This window comes from Heterocephalus glaber, unplaced genomic scaffold, assembly GCF_053883595.1.
Source record: "Heterocephalus glaber isolate CG9 unplaced genomic scaffold, H.glaber_assembly_v1.0 deba00000122, whole genome shotgun sequence".
Classification (NCBI taxonomy): Eukaryota; Metazoa; Chordata; class Mammalia; order Rodentia; family Bathyergidae; genus Heterocephalus; species Heterocephalus glaber.
This window is the reverse complement of record NW_028258138.1, coordinates 78,696,236-78,712,551: the sequence shown is the minus strand read 5'-3', so window position 1 is coordinate 78,712,551 and position 16,316 is coordinate 78,696,236. Positions and strand designations below refer to the sequence as shown.

At 51.9% G+C, this 16,316-nt stretch overlaps 1 protein-coding gene across 10 annotated transcripts in view; it reads right to left on the bottom strand.

Annotated features, from left to right (window-relative positions):
• Positions 1 to 16,316, bottom strand: part of Mtmr14 (myotubularin related protein 14) — a 50,783-nt gene that overhangs the window by 8,887 nt on the left and 25,580 nt on the right. For 5 of the 10 annotated variants that reach the window (XM_021260193.2, XM_021260186.2, XM_021260189.2 and 2 more), the window contains 11 exons: positions 12,959 to 13,029; positions 11,937 to 12,011; positions 11,721 to 11,813; positions 6,793 to 6,859; positions 5,588 to 5,673; positions 5,308 to 5,384; positions 5,035 to 5,071; positions 2,989 to 3,059; positions 2,294 to 2,352; positions 1,988 to 2,126; positions 1,156 to 1,335 (listed from right to left, as the gene is read on the bottom strand). In XM_021260193.2, coding sequence (XP_021115852.1) covers positions 1,156 to 1,335; positions 1,988 to 2,126; positions 2,294 to 2,352; positions 2,989 to 3,059; positions 5,035 to 5,071; positions 5,308 to 5,384; positions 5,588 to 5,673; positions 6,793 to 6,859; positions 11,721 to 11,813; positions 11,937 to 12,011; positions 12,959 to 13,029 — 955 coding nt within the window. The remainder of the gene's footprint in view (positions 1 to 1,155; positions 1,336 to 1,987; positions 2,127 to 2,293; positions 2,353 to 2,988; positions 3,060 to 5,034; positions 5,072 to 5,307; positions 5,385 to 5,587; positions 5,674 to 6,792; positions 6,860 to 11,720; positions 11,814 to 11,936; positions 12,012 to 12,958; positions 13,030 to 16,316) is intronic. The other 5 variants (XM_004835284.3, XM_004835285.3, XM_087216923.1 and 2 more) reach the window with 2 other exon arrangements.

Sequence of the window (16,316 nt, the reverse complement as noted above, 5' to 3'; positions counted from 1 at the left end):
CGCATGGAAATGTGGACTTGTCTGCCTGACACTGTTCTGCTCTGCTGTACCCACCAACGCTTCTGTGGGGCAGAGCCTGTGGCCTTGGGTTTACAGACTTAGCTCAACACTGAGCAGTAGAAACACTGAGTGGCTGAAAGGGCTTTCTGCAGGGCAAGCACACCAACCTCTTGGCCAGCACAGTCCTGAGCTCCCACTAAGTACAGCTCCTCTGTCCCTTCTTCCTCCACTGTCTGCTTTCGCCCAGAGAAAACCCAAATGATCACGAGGTACAGAGTTCCAAAAGGTTTGCAGTTTCTTCTTGTAACAGGCCTATTGCTAAGGGGGAAACTGAGTCTCAAGGTCACATGGGCATAATGTGACAGAGGTGGGCTGGAGTCTGGGACTCATGCCCATCCTGGTAAAAGGCCCCTTTACTCTGAAACTTATTAGGGACCTCTTAAGTCCTGAACTGCTTTGTTCTCACCAGAAAGGCTAGACAGTTCTCAAAGCTTTAGAAAACAAAGCAACTCACAGGATTCGTTCCTTGGGGGCATAAATGGAAACTGTGACAGTCTCCTAGCAAAGGCTTTCCCCAAGTGCCAGACCATCCCCCAATCTGAACCTCGGCCCAGAGCTCAGCTTTAACCTTTCCCAGGAAGCACACCACCCCAGTGCTCGAAGGCACCATCCTGACAGCACTGCTTCTTTCCCAGTGTGGGTTCTCACAGCCACACACACCCGGCCATGCTCCTATTATCTGTTCTCTCTGTGCCCCACCAGCTTCAGCATAGAATGTGCGAGCCAGAGGGGCCCAGGGTGTCTAGACTCATTGCTTCACCCATTCTGGGTGGACCTGGATTCCATGTGGAGGCAGCCCTTACTCCCTGTCCATTGCATCACAAACACTGCAGCACTTCCCAGATGCCCCTGGGTTCTGCCAGGGCTCTAGGAAGGAATATCAAACTGTTCCAGGCATCAGCCTTTCTTTTGTGCCCAAACACTAACCCATCGTCCAAATGGTGGGCCCATGAGCTCATCCATCTCTGGCCTCCAAGGTTTGCTGCCCTGCAGGCCACATGTTCGGGAACCCCACTGGGATGCTGCCTGACACACCAGCTCAGGTATGAAGGGAGAGACTGGCTGCCTCCACCACGGGGCCGGGGAGGGCCTCACCTGGGTTTGGGGACCTCCAAAGGACTGCTACCTATCCTGAAGTAGTTGTCAGAATGGTTTGAGGATGAGGAGCTGGAAGACTTGGCTTCAATCAGCCCCTGGTGGGAAGGCAGGCGGTCCTCTGTGGGCTGTGGCCGGTTCCAGAGCACACTCTGTGGTGACGATGAGTGACTCTTCTTCCTGTGGCGGAAGAGCAGGGCTGCTGGCAGGGCAGCCGGAGACCTGCCCCCGACAACCTTCCTGTGTCCAGGGCCCAGCTTCACATCTCCCGCACCAGTGCTCCTCCCTCAGGCTCACGGGTACTGGCAGCAAGAGCTGGGCTTCAAGGAGGACAGTGGCGTCCAAGTCACACTAGCCCACCAGCGTGAGGCAGCATGTTAGAAAATGCTTCTTAACTGAGGACTCAGTAACTGCCTCCCTCCCTTCTTGCCAATGCTATGCAAAACCCTGAGTGTGTGCAAGGGTTCTCAGAGGAATGACCCTCAAACAAGTTCACCGGTGCTTATTCTTGCCCTGTACACACCTTTCACTATCTTTTGCCCCAGCCACCCAGGACACAACACAGGGTGCCTGCTCCTGTACAAACCCCTGCTGATACCAGCCTCCCCCTACCACCGGCTGCTGCTTCTTGGTCCCACAGGGAGCCCCCTGGCCTTTCTGCTCCTGGGCCATCAGCAGCAGCACCCCTCACCAAAGAGACGGGTGACTCTGAGGCCCAGTGGGGACAGCAGGGGACAGAGATGAGCTCCCAGGCCTTTAGTCAGGGTGCCCTTTGTTCCTAGGACTCCCTGGGGCTGGCAGACCTCGCCACAGCTGCCAGTCTGTCCCTCACCAAGCTGCCTGAGCCTGTACTCCGCCAGGGACCAGCTCCACAGCCTCATAGGTGAAGCTCCCTGCGGCGCCCGGGGAGCTCTCCATCACCAGGGAGAAGTCGCTGCCAAGGCTGGTGGTGCTGCCTCGGTCTCTTCGCTCTGAAAAAAGGTCAGGGCCACTGGTCAGCACGCTGTCTTTACCTACTGTTGGTCCCCACCTCCCCTACAACATCCGGGTGGACAAAGAAGCTTCTAGAACAGTTCTGACAGAGTCTACAATCAGAAAGCTGTGCTAAGAAAGGAAACTGGCTGGGCCCAGGACTCACTCAGCATGCAGATATCTTCCACGGTGAAGCCTGCATCCCGTGCTGGCAAACTCTTCCTCCTGGAAAGAGAACCCAGAGCAGGGAAATCTAGCTCCAGCTGGGATCTCCTGTCCCCAACCTTCACCATCCTGGAAAGCAGCTCCAATCTGCCACAATTCATAGAGCAGGTCCTGCCCACCTGGTTCTGTCTGCCACTCATGTACAGGATCCCGAGGCCAGCACAGCCTACCTTCTCATCAGCTTGCCCTCAGAGGCCAAGTCTGGCCCAACATACAACAAGCTTGGATCAGGAAGGCAAATGAACTCAGAAAAGTCTCACGGGGGACTAAAGCAACTGCCAGCCAAGCTGCCTGCACCTTCTAGGCTGGAAGTAGACTTCTGCTCCATGATGGGGCTGCCTGGTGTGCAGACAGGTGTTCTTTGGTGGTCCCCAAAGGGCAACCATCAGATCAGGGTCAGGGGAGTGGGGGGGGTCCTTCCTACAGTAACACACCCTGCGCACTCGGTCACAGAGACCACTTTTTGCCTGAGCCTTTCTGCTAGTGGGACTCCAGGCAGGAGAGCCTCTTCACCCAGGGGTACCTGGTAGGGAAAGGAGTACCTAGTACTCCTAGTAAGGTGGTGAGACCCCACCTTCGGTGAAGCAGCCATTCTCAGTGTGCCATGAGCTTCTCTTACTAAGCTCTGTTGCTTACCTCTGGGTCTTCAGGGCTGAGAAATCCTCAGAGGTGATATGCTTCAAAAAATTGAAGCAGAAAAAGAAAATCTGAAGGACAGACAAAAACAGCACACCGTGAAAAGATGGTATCCCCCAGTAAGAAGAAGCAAGGTGGCCAAATCCCAGGGTAGGCAGCCAGCTGTTCTGGCCTATCTCCATGCTGGAGAATGGCCTGTTTGGGGGGGCCTCCTGCTGGATTTTCTGGCCCACAAATGGTGTGGGTGGTGGAGAGGGCTCAGCAGGGCCTGGCAGATGCCCTTGGGCTGGGCTCAGGCAAGGAAAGATGATGTTTCCTTCCTGGGAACTGTAAGAGATCAATTCAGAGTGCTTGAACCCTCTTCAAATGCAACATACATTCTTACCTGTTAAAAAGGATGAAGGGAACAGTAGCTTCCCTACTTCTCATCTAAGAGCTCAGAGAGGGAGGCTGACAGGAAGGACAGCAGGGAGGGAGATGAGGGGGACAGGGAGCAATGACACAGCAGGAACACAACGGAGGGGAAGGGAGTCCCTTTGCGGGTACTTGCAAACAAGATCAGGAGGCCTAGGGTGGGGGAGCTGGCCCTGGTCTAGAGCTGTGAGGGTCAGGTCTTAAGTGGGAGATGGGCAGCAGGACCCTCTGGCCTCTGGCTACACCCCATCCACACAAGCAAGACCTCAGCCAGTACCCTAGTCCAGGGGCCTCCAGGAAGCACAACAGGAGGCTCCAGTCCACTGATCCCTGAAGCTTTGGCCAGGGCCCCTTGCATGCACAGGGCATGAAAAGGTGCCAGATCAGGCCCTCATGAAAATGTTATGCTACATAAAATTAAAGAGCTCTTCGTCAGACTTTCTAGTCTTCAGGCAGGGGTGGGAAGAGAGATGTATTTAACTAATAGGCCTGTTTGGCAGTGCCAGGGGGAGGTAAGAGAAAAGCCCACGCCCAAGCCCCCAGCTAAAGACTTGCTTTAGCTGATGCAACAAGGGCTGAACTCAGCCCCATCTTTGCCGTGTGTCTGAAGGCAGCATCTGGCCTTTTCTAGGGGTGGAGGGAGATGGTGTGGTGGACAGAATGTCCTGAAGCTCTGGCAACATCCCCAATCGAGAGGCTACAAAGGTTTTCCACCCAGATTTCAATTCCAAAGTCGTTGCCTCTGACAGAGTTCATGGAGGCCTCTGAGGAGCAGGCTTATGAGCTCTGCAGGCCTGGGAGCTTCGATAAATGCTCTGAAGAAGGGATTTGGAAGGGAGAGGAGCAGCTGAGAGGGGGAACAAAAGAAAGCGGTGTGAGATAAAATAGATGCCCAGGAAGGAGGCAGGCTCAGGGTGAAAGAGGAGAGAGATGCTTCACAGAGATGGGGGAAGAATGTGCTACTACCAGGGATGCTCCATGCTGGGGGGATAAGGTCTCTTGGCCAGGCACCAGGAGACTCAAGGTTGAGCACACTGCCCAAGGTCACCCTGGAAACAGGCAGGACAGCCAGGGACACACTCCAGCCTGACTCCAGGTGCACGTGCTGGGAAAACAGCACACTGAGCAGGTAAAGACTGCGGAAGCTGCAGAAGCTGGGGGGTGGGGCCAAGAGGAGGGCACTGAGCACTGGGAGGAAAGAGGCCCCTGCAGGCAGTCCCACATTACAGAAGGGCACAGACTGCCCTGGGCAGACAGAGAAGACAGAGGTGCCTCTGTTTCAGCTGTGAGGATGAAACTGGCTCCAGAGCTCAGTACAGGAAACAAGGTCGCCAGAAGGAAGGAAGGAAGGGAGGAAGGGAGGGAGGGAGGGAGGGAGGGAGATGGAAGGTCATACAAAGGAAGTGCTCATGCCAACTGCCAGTGTTCTTTCCCGGGCCCAAGGGGCCCTGAAGCCCAGATCGGTGGCTGCTATGCTCTGCTCTTCCCACCAGAGTCTGAGCAGAGCACAGGCCACCTCATCCAGCACACCCTGGCCAAGGAACTGCCCCACAATGTGACAACCACACAGACAGCCATTCTGTCCCTTGAGCCAGGCCCAAGCTGTGCTCACAGTCTGTGAGGGGCACTCACCTCCTCTCCTTTGCTGAGCCGATCTACCAACATGTGCCTGAAAAAGGAGGGTGAGGAGGTCAGCAAGGGTAGCACCAAGCTGTGGTGGAGGAGGACCCAGCCCCCAGGGATAGACTGTCTCTGGACCAGGGCAGCCAGTAGGGCCAGGCAGCATCTTCAGTCCTTCAGAGGTGGAGCTGTTTTCACCTCTGACCCTCACTCAGGAGCCACCACACTGCTCATGCAGAAATGCAAACACTGTCTCACCCCAACCTGAGGCCCTCGAAGGCTTACCCAAAGAGGAACCAGTCATAGGCCACAGTCAGGTAGAGGATCTCGGCAGGCTTCAGGGACGTGTGGATGAGCCCATCCTGGGAGAGACCATGGAGATACAATGAGATCAGAAAGCTGCCCTCTCACAACATGGCCGGCTCTCCATCCCAAGGTAGAACACATTTCCAGACCCGGTGATGTCACAGGAACAGGGCTAAGCACGACACCTGCTGAGTGGGCCCCTCACCCCACATCTTCCCTGCATCCTGTGGCTATCCTAAGGTACCCCACCCATACTTACAGCCCATAAGGAAAGGCGCAAGAGAGAGATGAAGAGGGGGGTCCGGTCCCAGCCTGAGATACAGTGCACCAGCAGCCCATTGTCATCTACTCCAACAGCCAAGACAGGAGCCCGGAGAGAATCAAACAGGTGATGAGAGGAAGGCATCATGGCCCCTGCCCAGGAAGGGAGCCAGGCCACCCTCATCTCATTCCTCAGGGGCCTCCCCAAGGCTCTTTTCCAGCTTAGTCCCTGAGAAGGCCGGTGTGGGCAATCTGTCTGTTTCAAAGCATCCTTTTTCCTGGCCACAGTTCCCAGTGGGATTCTGGGGAAGTGGTCCAGCCTGGACAGTTCCTTGCCTGGCCTTTCTTGGGAGGGCACTATAAATATTTTTTTCTCTTCTTCTTGGGGAGGTAGGATAACTTTTCACTGTGTAGGGCTGTTGGAACTTTGTGGTATCCTGGGCTAATGCCATTAGTGCTCCAGACACAATTTCCAGAAGCCCTTGCAGACATAGGATAGCCTACCTCCAGGGGCTGGCATGGAACTTCTTTAACACATACCATTCTGCCCACAGAAAGGGCATCTGACCTGCAGTAGGCGATGAGCACATGCTCAGACTCATCACCCCTGGGGGGATGAGGAGCAGGAAGAGTCCACAATGGCCACTGGCCATGACACTACTGAGACAGCGGTTTTGAGAAACGGGGAGAGAATCTTTGTATCAGATGTTTGGCTCTGCTGATGGACCTTTTTGGTTCTACAGATCTGAACAGGTCTACCTGTTCAAGCAAGGAGCAAATTTCGTTCGAGGGACAGCAAGCAAAAGCACACACGAATTGGCTGTCTACCCCACAGAGCTGGCCTCCATGGGCTTGTGTGGACTGGATAGGCAACTGGGACTGATGCTGGCACCTCAGCCTTTTCTGGAGGAGAGGCCCATCCTGACTCTGTTTCCAACACCAAGGTGCACAATTCAAATGCCAACTGAGGGGGGCACCATCCTGAGTATGGCTCAGAAGGTAACATGTTACCTTGTTTCCAGGGTTGTAAGCACATGGAGGGAAGCTTCAATGGACAAACCTGGCCTAGCCCGAGGGAGTCTAGGACTCTCAATTCTTCTCCCACAGCACAACAGGCAGTGTGTGACCCCACCAGATCCCAGTTGGGGTAGCACAAACTGGGAACACCCTTAAGACACAACAGTTTGGGGCTCGGAGACTCACCATCACTGTTAACTATGGAAAGCAGCAGTTTCAGGTAGTTTTGTGTTTGTTGCACCAGGTCCCAACTCTGTTGGATAAAACAGAGAGAACAGGGGTCTAGGAATAGATCCTGAGACTTACAGGATATTTTAAAAAATAAAATGCTGGCTGAGTGTGCAGCTCTGTGAGACAGCACATGCTTTAGTATGTATGAAGCCCTGGTTCCATCTCCAGCACCACAAAAAAAGGTAAATGCCATTCCTGGGCACCAAAGCTTTTGGTCTCAGGCCAGAGGTCTCAAATCCCAGACACTCTAAGACATTCACTCCCCAGCTGAGAGCTGCTGCTATCTCTCCAGGTGCAGGGGATGCTATCTCATCCCTCCAGTGGAAGATGTAAATAGCTGCACTCAACAGCCCCCAACCTTAGAGGCCCAGCGTGGCTGTTTAAGGACTCAATAAGGTAAACAAAGAGCCCTATGCCTGTGGCAGTATCTGCAAGTGGTCAGTCATCCCTTCTTCACTCACCACACAACAGAAACCAGTGAAGAGATCAGCCTGCTCAAACACATTCTGCTAACTTTCTACTGCTATTCACTACATATTGTCTTTTGATGAATAATAAATGCAATCTGCTGAGCAGACAAAATCTTTTCTAACAGGAAGCCCATGAGGTAGAAGATGGGAAATAAGCAAAAGCCATACAGAGAACAGAGCCTCGGTTCTGGTCCAAGAGGGAAGTCTAGACCAGAGGCTCTGAGGCAGCCCACTCGGAATCTAGGATTCTACAGCGGGGCCTGACCCAGTTCTGAGGAACTCTTCCCTGGCTGGGGACAGCCTCTGTTCTCTGAGGACATGACTGTCCATCCTCGTACAGGGCTGTGCAGGGAGGGTGGCAACACCAGCTCAAGCACTTCCCGGGGGGAGGGGAACACGGCACCTGTAATTGCAATGGTTTTCCTGGGAATTTAAAAGAGGCTCACAGAATAATCGATAATGTAAAATAGGAATAAAAGGTCCAAAGGGGTAGGGGTAGTGGGAGGCACAGGGGAAAGGAAAGAAGGGAAAGGAAAAAATGATGAGAAATGGAAAAAATGGAAATAAAGTCTTTGTAAACAGGGAAGGGTGGAGGGCATGAAGGGAGGGCTAGGAATGGGGAAAAAATAAGAACCAAGATGCATTATATAAAGGTACAATTCCCAATGAGAAATGTAATTGTGTTGTATACCTACAATGTACCAATAAAAGAATTTAATACAAAAAAAAAAAAAAAAAGAGGCTCACAGACCTGACCCTCCCACAGCCCTGGAGAGTTCTGACCCACTTTCAGTAGCTTGGGAGATGCCACTGCAGTGCTGTGCTAATGAAGTCATAACCTGCAGAAGCGTAAGGGTCTCTCGCCTCATCTGGCTCAATGCGTCAGACACTCACACAATCTGCCAAGAGATTTCCACAGAGCTGGGATTCTCTAGGGAGCAGGAGGTAGGAGCCATGCAGCATGAAGGCCAGAGGAGGCAGCTACAAAAGTGCCAATGGTCAGGGTGAGGTGTACGTGTCTACAGCTGAGTGAAGAGCCACAGTACGGAGGGAGGCTCAAGGCCACACAAGGCAGACTCTGAAGTCCATGTGCCTAAAGTCACATGCTACACTGTAGGGGAGTCTGCCCTAATAGCAGAGTAAGCAACACAGGTCTACCCAGGTGTGGTGGCACACACCTATAATCCCAGCACTTGGGAGGCTGAGGCAGGAGGATCCCCATGAGTTCAAGGCCAGCCTGAACTACATAGGCTCTATCTTAAAAGAAACACGTCTAATAGCACTGCTGCACGGACCCAGGGCCTGGGGCACACTCAGTCCAGGTGTACCTCTGACTCACCCTATGCACACCATGAAAGTATCTCTGGGAGCAGAGCCAAGAAACACTGCACTTCACCTATGTTTCCGTGCCTACAGTACTTGTTCTGGCTGGCAAATTCCTACACGACCTCCACAGGCCCAGCTCTTTTATCATCTCTATGGGTTGTCTTCTGTGGACACTGATCAAAACCCACCATGTAGGTGACAGGTAAGTCTTTTCCTAGACTGAGCCCTTGGAGGGCAGAGGCTGTTTTGGTGTCTCTGTCTCTCTAAGGCTCAGGGAGTAGGAAGCCCCTGCAGAATGTTTCTTATTGCCAGCCATGGTCAGGGCCAGCCTGGGGACAGCAAAGCCCAAGAGGCTTGGAGCAAAGACATGAGTCTGGGGCTCACTGGGTTACTAGAGAGCAGCAAGACACGTGCACACCCAGGACTGCTCCTGCTACTCATTCATTCATTCCCTCACTCAGCCGTCAGCAAAGTGTCTGGCTCCTGTGGGTCTGGCACTGGGGGTCACAAAGGTGTCAACGATGACCCCAGCCACACAAGTTCACAGGAGAAGGAAGAGAGCCATGCCTGTGTGGTTTTTTTTGGGGGGATGATATGGGCAAGTGTGAACAAGAGAGGAGGGAGGAGATGTGTTTCTGACAGGGAAGAGTACCCTTCCTGAAAGGAGCTGGAAGGAGGCCTTCTGATGGCTAGGAATGGGTAAAAAGGGACCATGAACATGCCAGGCCAGACTGAACTGGGCGGGTCAGGAGAGGGGCCATGGACTGTGTGCTAAGGAACATGTGAGGTAGGTCCATGATGGCTTCTAAGACAGGGCTGACAATGGTGGCCCCACTCTATCAGCTGAGTGTATACTATCTGCCAGGCTCTAACTAGTGCCTTATGTTCACTATTTCCGGTTACTCTTAAGGATGGCCCCTGCTCAGATGTGTGGTGTCTGCTCTGAGGTGAAAGAGGTCTGTCCTAGACAGCACACAGGAACAAAGCAGGACTGGGGAGTTTCCTGGGGGGAAGAGCACTGATGGCGAGAGCACTAGGGGACAGGTCTGAGCACCAGGGTAGATGGTAGGCTATGCCGACTCCATCTTAGACGGCTGGCTGCAGAAAGGATACTCGCAGAGTGGTTAGTTGGGGGTCACAAAGAGACTACAATGGCTTGTGACTAGATGTCCCTCCAAAGCCCCATACGGTCATAGATGTTCTCCCAAAGCTTTATGCAGGGCTTTTTAGAGGTGGCTGGATCTAGGATGTGTGATGCTGGGATTAAGGATGTGATGCTAGGATTAAGGATGCGCTGCTACACCCTAAGGATGGGTAGCCTGGATAAGATATAAGGGACAGAAAGAAGCTTGTCACTGGTTGTTTTGTTGCTGGCTTGCTGCCTTCTGCCTGCCTGCTCTGACATGCCCCTCTGCTGTGCCACCCTTCCTTGAAGCCAGCCAACTATGAACCGAAACCTGTACAAACTGTGAGCTAAATAAACGTCTCCTCTTTTAACTTTGGGTACTAGGTATTTTTGTCTCTGCAACAAGAAAAGGAACTAAGTCAGAGGGTCCCAGCTTTGCACTCCTGGAAGCAAGAGCCAGGAGTGGACAGAGGATGAGATCGCCTGAAAGGTGGAGGTGAGGGAGCCCTGGGACTATAGTCTGAGGGGCAGAAAGGGCAGCACTCACCCTTGGTTGAAGATTACACAGGATAGGAGGCCCAGGGAGACACAGTGGCCAGGCAACACTGAAGAGATAGCCTCATGGGAGAAGCTCCTGCAATGTGCCAACCTGAACACCTTCCTGCCCCGGAGTCAGCTAGCAGCAGCCCGCTTCCTCAGTACCATGACAACCACCTGGCATTTCACTTCCAGGGACACTTTCACAATGGGCTAACATTTGCACCTGGCTGCAACTGCCACAGGCATTGTCAACTCTGCTTTCTGGGGCATGTGAGGGCTTCTGCTCAAGGGCACAGAGTCTGGTGAGCAGGGCCGAGAGAGGAGCCCAGTGCAGCAGAGCTCCTTCTCCCACACCTCATGTGGCAAGGATCTTGCCGTACCCAGTCTGCACCTGAGAAGAAAAGTGGTTCGAGGAAGAAATTGAAGAAGGGTAGTTCAGGGTAGGGCCTGCAGGTGCCCTCCATATACAGTAAACTGAGGAGGAAGTCAATTCCGACTATTCAGGCACAGCCCGACCACTGGGACCAGAGGCAGCCTTGTCGGTCTCCCAAACCTGCTCCTTCTCTAGGCTTCTGGGTGAGAAACAACACTGGCTTGCTCTCCACCCTAAAACCCCTCCCCTGCAGAAACATCTGATGGAGACTTGTGACATCACCCTCCTGTGCACATGTACATGGCTGCTGAGTATCTGCCCTTCAACTGGGGGCTGGGACAAGACAAACAGCCTCTGCTTTTACAGCCCTCCCTGGCACTAGGCCAGCAGAGGTGTGTGTATGTGGGGGGCAGGTGTCTAATGGGCCCGAGCCGGGGAGACCTCCAGGCCAGGTGAGAGCTCCAGACCTGGGGAAAGGGTAATGGCAGGGAGCAGGTGTTTTCTCCTATTACTGGCTTGGCCTTTTAAGCCCAAGGCCCTGTCTGTTTCTGTGCTGGGGATACACAGCTGTGAGTCCCCTGAGCTCCTGGAGCTCACAGAAGATCTCCAAATCAGTGACTACAGCTTGGTGGAAAATTCCAGGATAGATATGCCCAGAGTGAATGGGAACATAAACACAAGCGTCCAGGAGAGGAGGTGGATCAGGGAAGTCTTCCTGAAGTAGATACAGCCAAATCCTGAAGGGCAGCGTGTCAGCCAGACAGAGGAAGCCGAGAGGGGCAGCTGGGCAGAGCGCATAGCACACAGGAACAGGGGAAGCACAAGGCTACCTGTCCTGTCTGAAGCAAGTGGCAAGGGAGATTATTGGCGGCCTTCAGCCTGTGTGGACTAAACAGGATGGGACGTCGGGTCCTTTCTGTGCTGACTGTGACAGAGGAACACAATGGAATCATTTTAAAGTTCCTATCAATGAAGTGAACAGCTCTGCACTTCCTCTAGCGGAATACACATTTAAAAGGAGAATGAAAAATGTCAGTAAAGCCCAGACCTGGAAAAGCAAACTCCATGAGGTCCCCTGGTGGCTATACATCTTCCAATGAGTCACATTCCAAAAGCTTTGATTTTCTGGGCCAAGAACAAGCTGGGAGAGACAAAGTTAAATAGCTAAGTCTCTCCTCCCCCTGCACTGCGAGATGCTGCAGCACCAAGGGGACCCTGGTACCCCAGGCCCTGCCCTGCCTTCTCTGCCCAATCAGATGCTCACCTGATACTGGCTCCAGTCAATGTGCAGAGAGTGGGTCAGGAAGTCAGGGATGCTCAAAGGAGCATCAACATAGTCCTAAGGAGAGAGTGACACCTGTGAGATATGGACTGGCCACCAGAGGAGGCTGTGGTGACAGGCAGATCACAGCCCTGACACCCCTTTCACAGCGCTTGCTCTCTGGGACAGGTGCTTGTGCTACACCAGGACCAACAGCTTAAAAACCAAGGTGACCAGAGCACTGTGGCCAAGTGGAGTTGTCCTGTCACACACTGAAGGGTCTGCCACAAAGATAGGCAAGACCAGCCACCCTCCAGTGGGAGCCTCAGCCTGCACCTGCTGAGAAGAGAAACAAAACGCTGCTCTGGGTCTTTACACTTCACACTGACAGCAGAGGAGAGAGATAAGGCTTCCCCATATCCTCCCTAAAAAATGCCTTTAAGGAAAAGAAGAGCCAGGCACAATGGCACATATCTGTAATCTCAGCACTCTGGCAAGTTGAGGAAGGAGGATCACAAGTTTGAGCCTAGCTTGGACAAAATAAAATAGAAAATAAAGAATTAAAAAAGAGATGGGAAGGCCGGGGATTTAGCTCAGGGGCACCAGCACCTGCCTCCCAAGTGAAAGGTCGTAAAACAAAACAAAAACCAAGCAAAAGGTCATGAGTTTGTTTCCTGGTACAGGGGTATGTGTGTGTGCGTGTGTGTGTGTGTGTGTGTGTATGTGTGTGAAAAAGTAGTAAAAAAAGGGATGGGGATGTAGCTTGGTGGGAAGGCTCTGGGTTCAATCTCCAACATAGCGACAACAACAAAGAAAAAGAAGAAAGAAAATAATGGAAAGAAGTACATATGATAATTTAACAAGCATGCACAAGCAAAAGGGGAAGAGACACATCAGACTCACTCAGTCAACAAAAGAGATAGGAAAGGATGGATACTGTAGGTATTTCCCCTGAGAAAGTAACTTCTCCTTAGCCTCCCTTCACAGAGAAACACTGAGACCAGGCCAAACGCTGTTGAGCATACCTGCTTCCAGTTAAATATGAGCCCTTCAGCCATATAATCCCGGTCCTTATATTCCTTGAAAAATTCACAGCCTGGAAAGGAAGGCAGAGTTACAACACTCCATGGCTCGGCCTGAAGTCTCCTGAGAGCCCTGGCTGTGCCTCAGTCCTGTGAGCTTCTGCATACCAGTGGCTCTGATGAGGCTGAGGCTGATAGGCTAAGACAGGGATGGGCAGGCAAGAGCCAAAGAGTAGGGCCTGCCTTCTGCACACGTGTCACTCCTTCTTTCTCGGCACACTGGTCACCAGTCACTGCCCCGTTGAAGGCCCCTGCCCTACCAGTCCCCGCAGTGCCAATCCTACTGGACAAAAGCCTGGCTCACGCTGGAGCCCGGTAACACCTGTTCAGGTGCTACCTAGCTTCACAGGCCCAGTCTTCAGCAGCTCTAAAACAGGCAGTGATGCCTGCCTGCAGGTCTTAGGGAGGATTCAAAGTCCATTGTGCTAGAGGTGTGGACGGTACCTGAACCCTACCAGAGGCTCAAAATGACACCACCAGGCAAAGAGATGCTTTGTGCATCACCTGCTAGAAAAACCCTGTGAAACTCCAGCAGAAAGTGGCCTCCATAAGAGAGGAGCAGAGAGAGTGGGTCTCAGCAGCATTCCCAGCTCCAAATCTCAGCTGCTAGTGCAGCCTGTGACATTTGATTAACCTCTCTTCGGCCTTTTTCTTTTTTTTTTTTTCCAGTGCTGGGGAAGCACTCCGCCACTGAGCTACATCACCAGCCCTAAACCTTGGTTTCGTGTTTGTAAACTGGCTGTTTTAGGCTAAATGACAGTAATAAACAAGAGCACAGCCCTGGTGTGATGGCCCTAGGTGGCCACCCCCACTGCTATGTGCTGCTGCTCTAAGGAGCCCAGAGCACCAGCCTGGGGCTCAGTGAAATCTTTGCAGCAGCTGGGCTGGCTGCTGTGATCAGAGAGGAAGCCTCCCCTATGCCATGGCTTGCACTGGCCACCACCACAGCACAAGAGAGCCCCGGCCCCAGTGGGATCCTGGTGGCATCCAGGCCACCCAGTTATTCTGGAGCCCACATAGACTCTAAAGGCTCTGCTCACACTGCAGAATCTCATGTGGTCCCAGAAGACAGAAGTTGGCCCAGTACTGTGGAAGTGGCCATTGGCCAACACACGAGGATCTCTGCAGCAACTCTAAGATCTGCTTCCTGTGTGAGGCTGCCTCAGAAAAAACAGGCAGGGTCCCATGCAAAGGGAGATCTGGGGACCTGGCCCCTATGTTGCACATATACTTCTGTACTCTAATCCCTCAGGCCTTGCTGCTGAGTAAGAGGCCAAGAAATAATCTCCAGCTGTAATACTTTAGTCTGTTCTAAAGTGCCTCACCAAAGAAAGCAGCACTATAAATACCAGACGAGGCCTGGAGCTTGTGAGGCCAGGCTGAGAGGGGACAACAATTACCTCTCCAGCTCTGTGAAGTGCTCTGCTTTCCCAAGCCCTGGTTGCTCAAATCAACACTGAGCACCCTGGGCTGAGCTCACACGAGCCCATGATGCAGAAGCATCTTTTGTGAGAAGCAGATAGATTAAAATAGCCTCGGTACCTGGGGCAATGGCTGATGTTCATTACCAGGAAAGGCCTCTGGATGTATGGAGCAGGCAAGAGGGAAGGAAGACAAGCAGGGTGACCGCAACAGCCCACTTAGGAGGAGACAAATTAGATGGCGCAGAGGCTTGGCCCCATCTATGCTGGTGCTGTGAAGAAAGTGCTTCCAGAACTCTCTCATTCCCAAGCCTGTTTGAGGCCAAGTGACTTAGAGCTAGAACTGACACCGCTACAGGTCCTGTGTGGGCCTCGGAGTCCTTCCAGGCTCCACTGAATTCCTTCAATGACAGCAGGGTGCATTTCATGACTTGGTTTGGATACTGGTCATTTTCTTTCTTTTTAAAAAGTAAGACAGATATGTAGCTGGGCATGGTGGTGCACACCTATAATCCTAGGATTCCGGAGGCTGAGGTAGGAGTACTGCTTGAGTTCAAGGTCAGCCTGGACCACAGAGTGAATTCAAGGCCAGCTTGAATTACAGAGTGAGATCCTGTCTCAAAACAAAAAACCCTAAAATAGGTGTGTAAAAAACCCCAAGAACATAAGTGTATCAAGTAAAAGTGCTTCTCCTCTGCTCTTATCTGGGTGTGGTGTGCAGCAGGGATCCTTTCCAATCCCAGCTTTTAATTATGGCTGATCTCCATACAGCCATTACATGAAGAACTTAAAAACACTCAGACAGATCTTAACATTTTGGCATCTTTCCTGCTAACTGATAGGTCTCCCACTACCTCAGCAGTTATTATGTATAGTAACTGCCCTCTTCCTATCATGCCTTGCCCCCTCCCCTGTGTGACATCATGCCAAGATGGTTGCTCCCACCAAAGAACAAACCCTTCTTCCCAGCATGACCCTGTTCCCGCCTGGAAAGTAACCTAATACTCGGTCACTTCCTACCATCTAGTGACATCATTGGCTCCTCCATTCCCTAGTCACTACCTTACTCAACCCCACCTCAGCCCCTACAAACCCCACCCCAGTCTCTATAAAAGACTCTCCCTGCCCCAGCCATATTGCTTTTGTCTCTCCTTTGTTCAGAGACAGCCCAGCAGATCTATTCCCCTAATAAAGGCTTTTTGTGGCCTGGTCTGGTCTTGGTTTTCGGCCCTTTTACCTGACACTAATCTTTTCCGAAGCACTTTGCCCTTGATATAGTTGGGAGGGTACTTATATAATTCTGTCGATCATCTTCAGGATTTGTGTAGAGCTATGTAATATTTAGTTCTGATACGGAAATGTTTTAGATAACTTAATAGACTGAATATTAAGGTAGTTGTAGAAATAAAATATGTGTTCTTTTAAGATTTGCTTTTCCTGTAACTCCTTGTTTAAGGTGAAGATTATCTGACTCTAACCAGTAACTTCATTAACCTAACAAAGTTACCAGGCCAGGGTGAATTTACAATGTATATGGCCTATCTTGTGTCTGTGACTTGTAAATAGGAACTGGAATTGTATTTACATATGAAAGACCACTAGGGATGAGATAATGGCTAAAAAGGATATAAAAAGGGAAATGCTGAACAAAGGGGGTGGATATTGACCAGACTGGATTCTGGCGTTCCCGTTCCGTCCACTCATGAGAAGAAAAGTTATTATTTTATCCAAATTCTGTGTCTCTGTGCATTTCTTTCCAAGATTTCCATAACAGTTCTATAGATGAAGGTAACATGTACTTAATCCTCTTCCTGGTTAATGAAAACACACCCGACTTTGCTATTACAAACGGACACTGTGATGAACACCTGCGGTCCCAA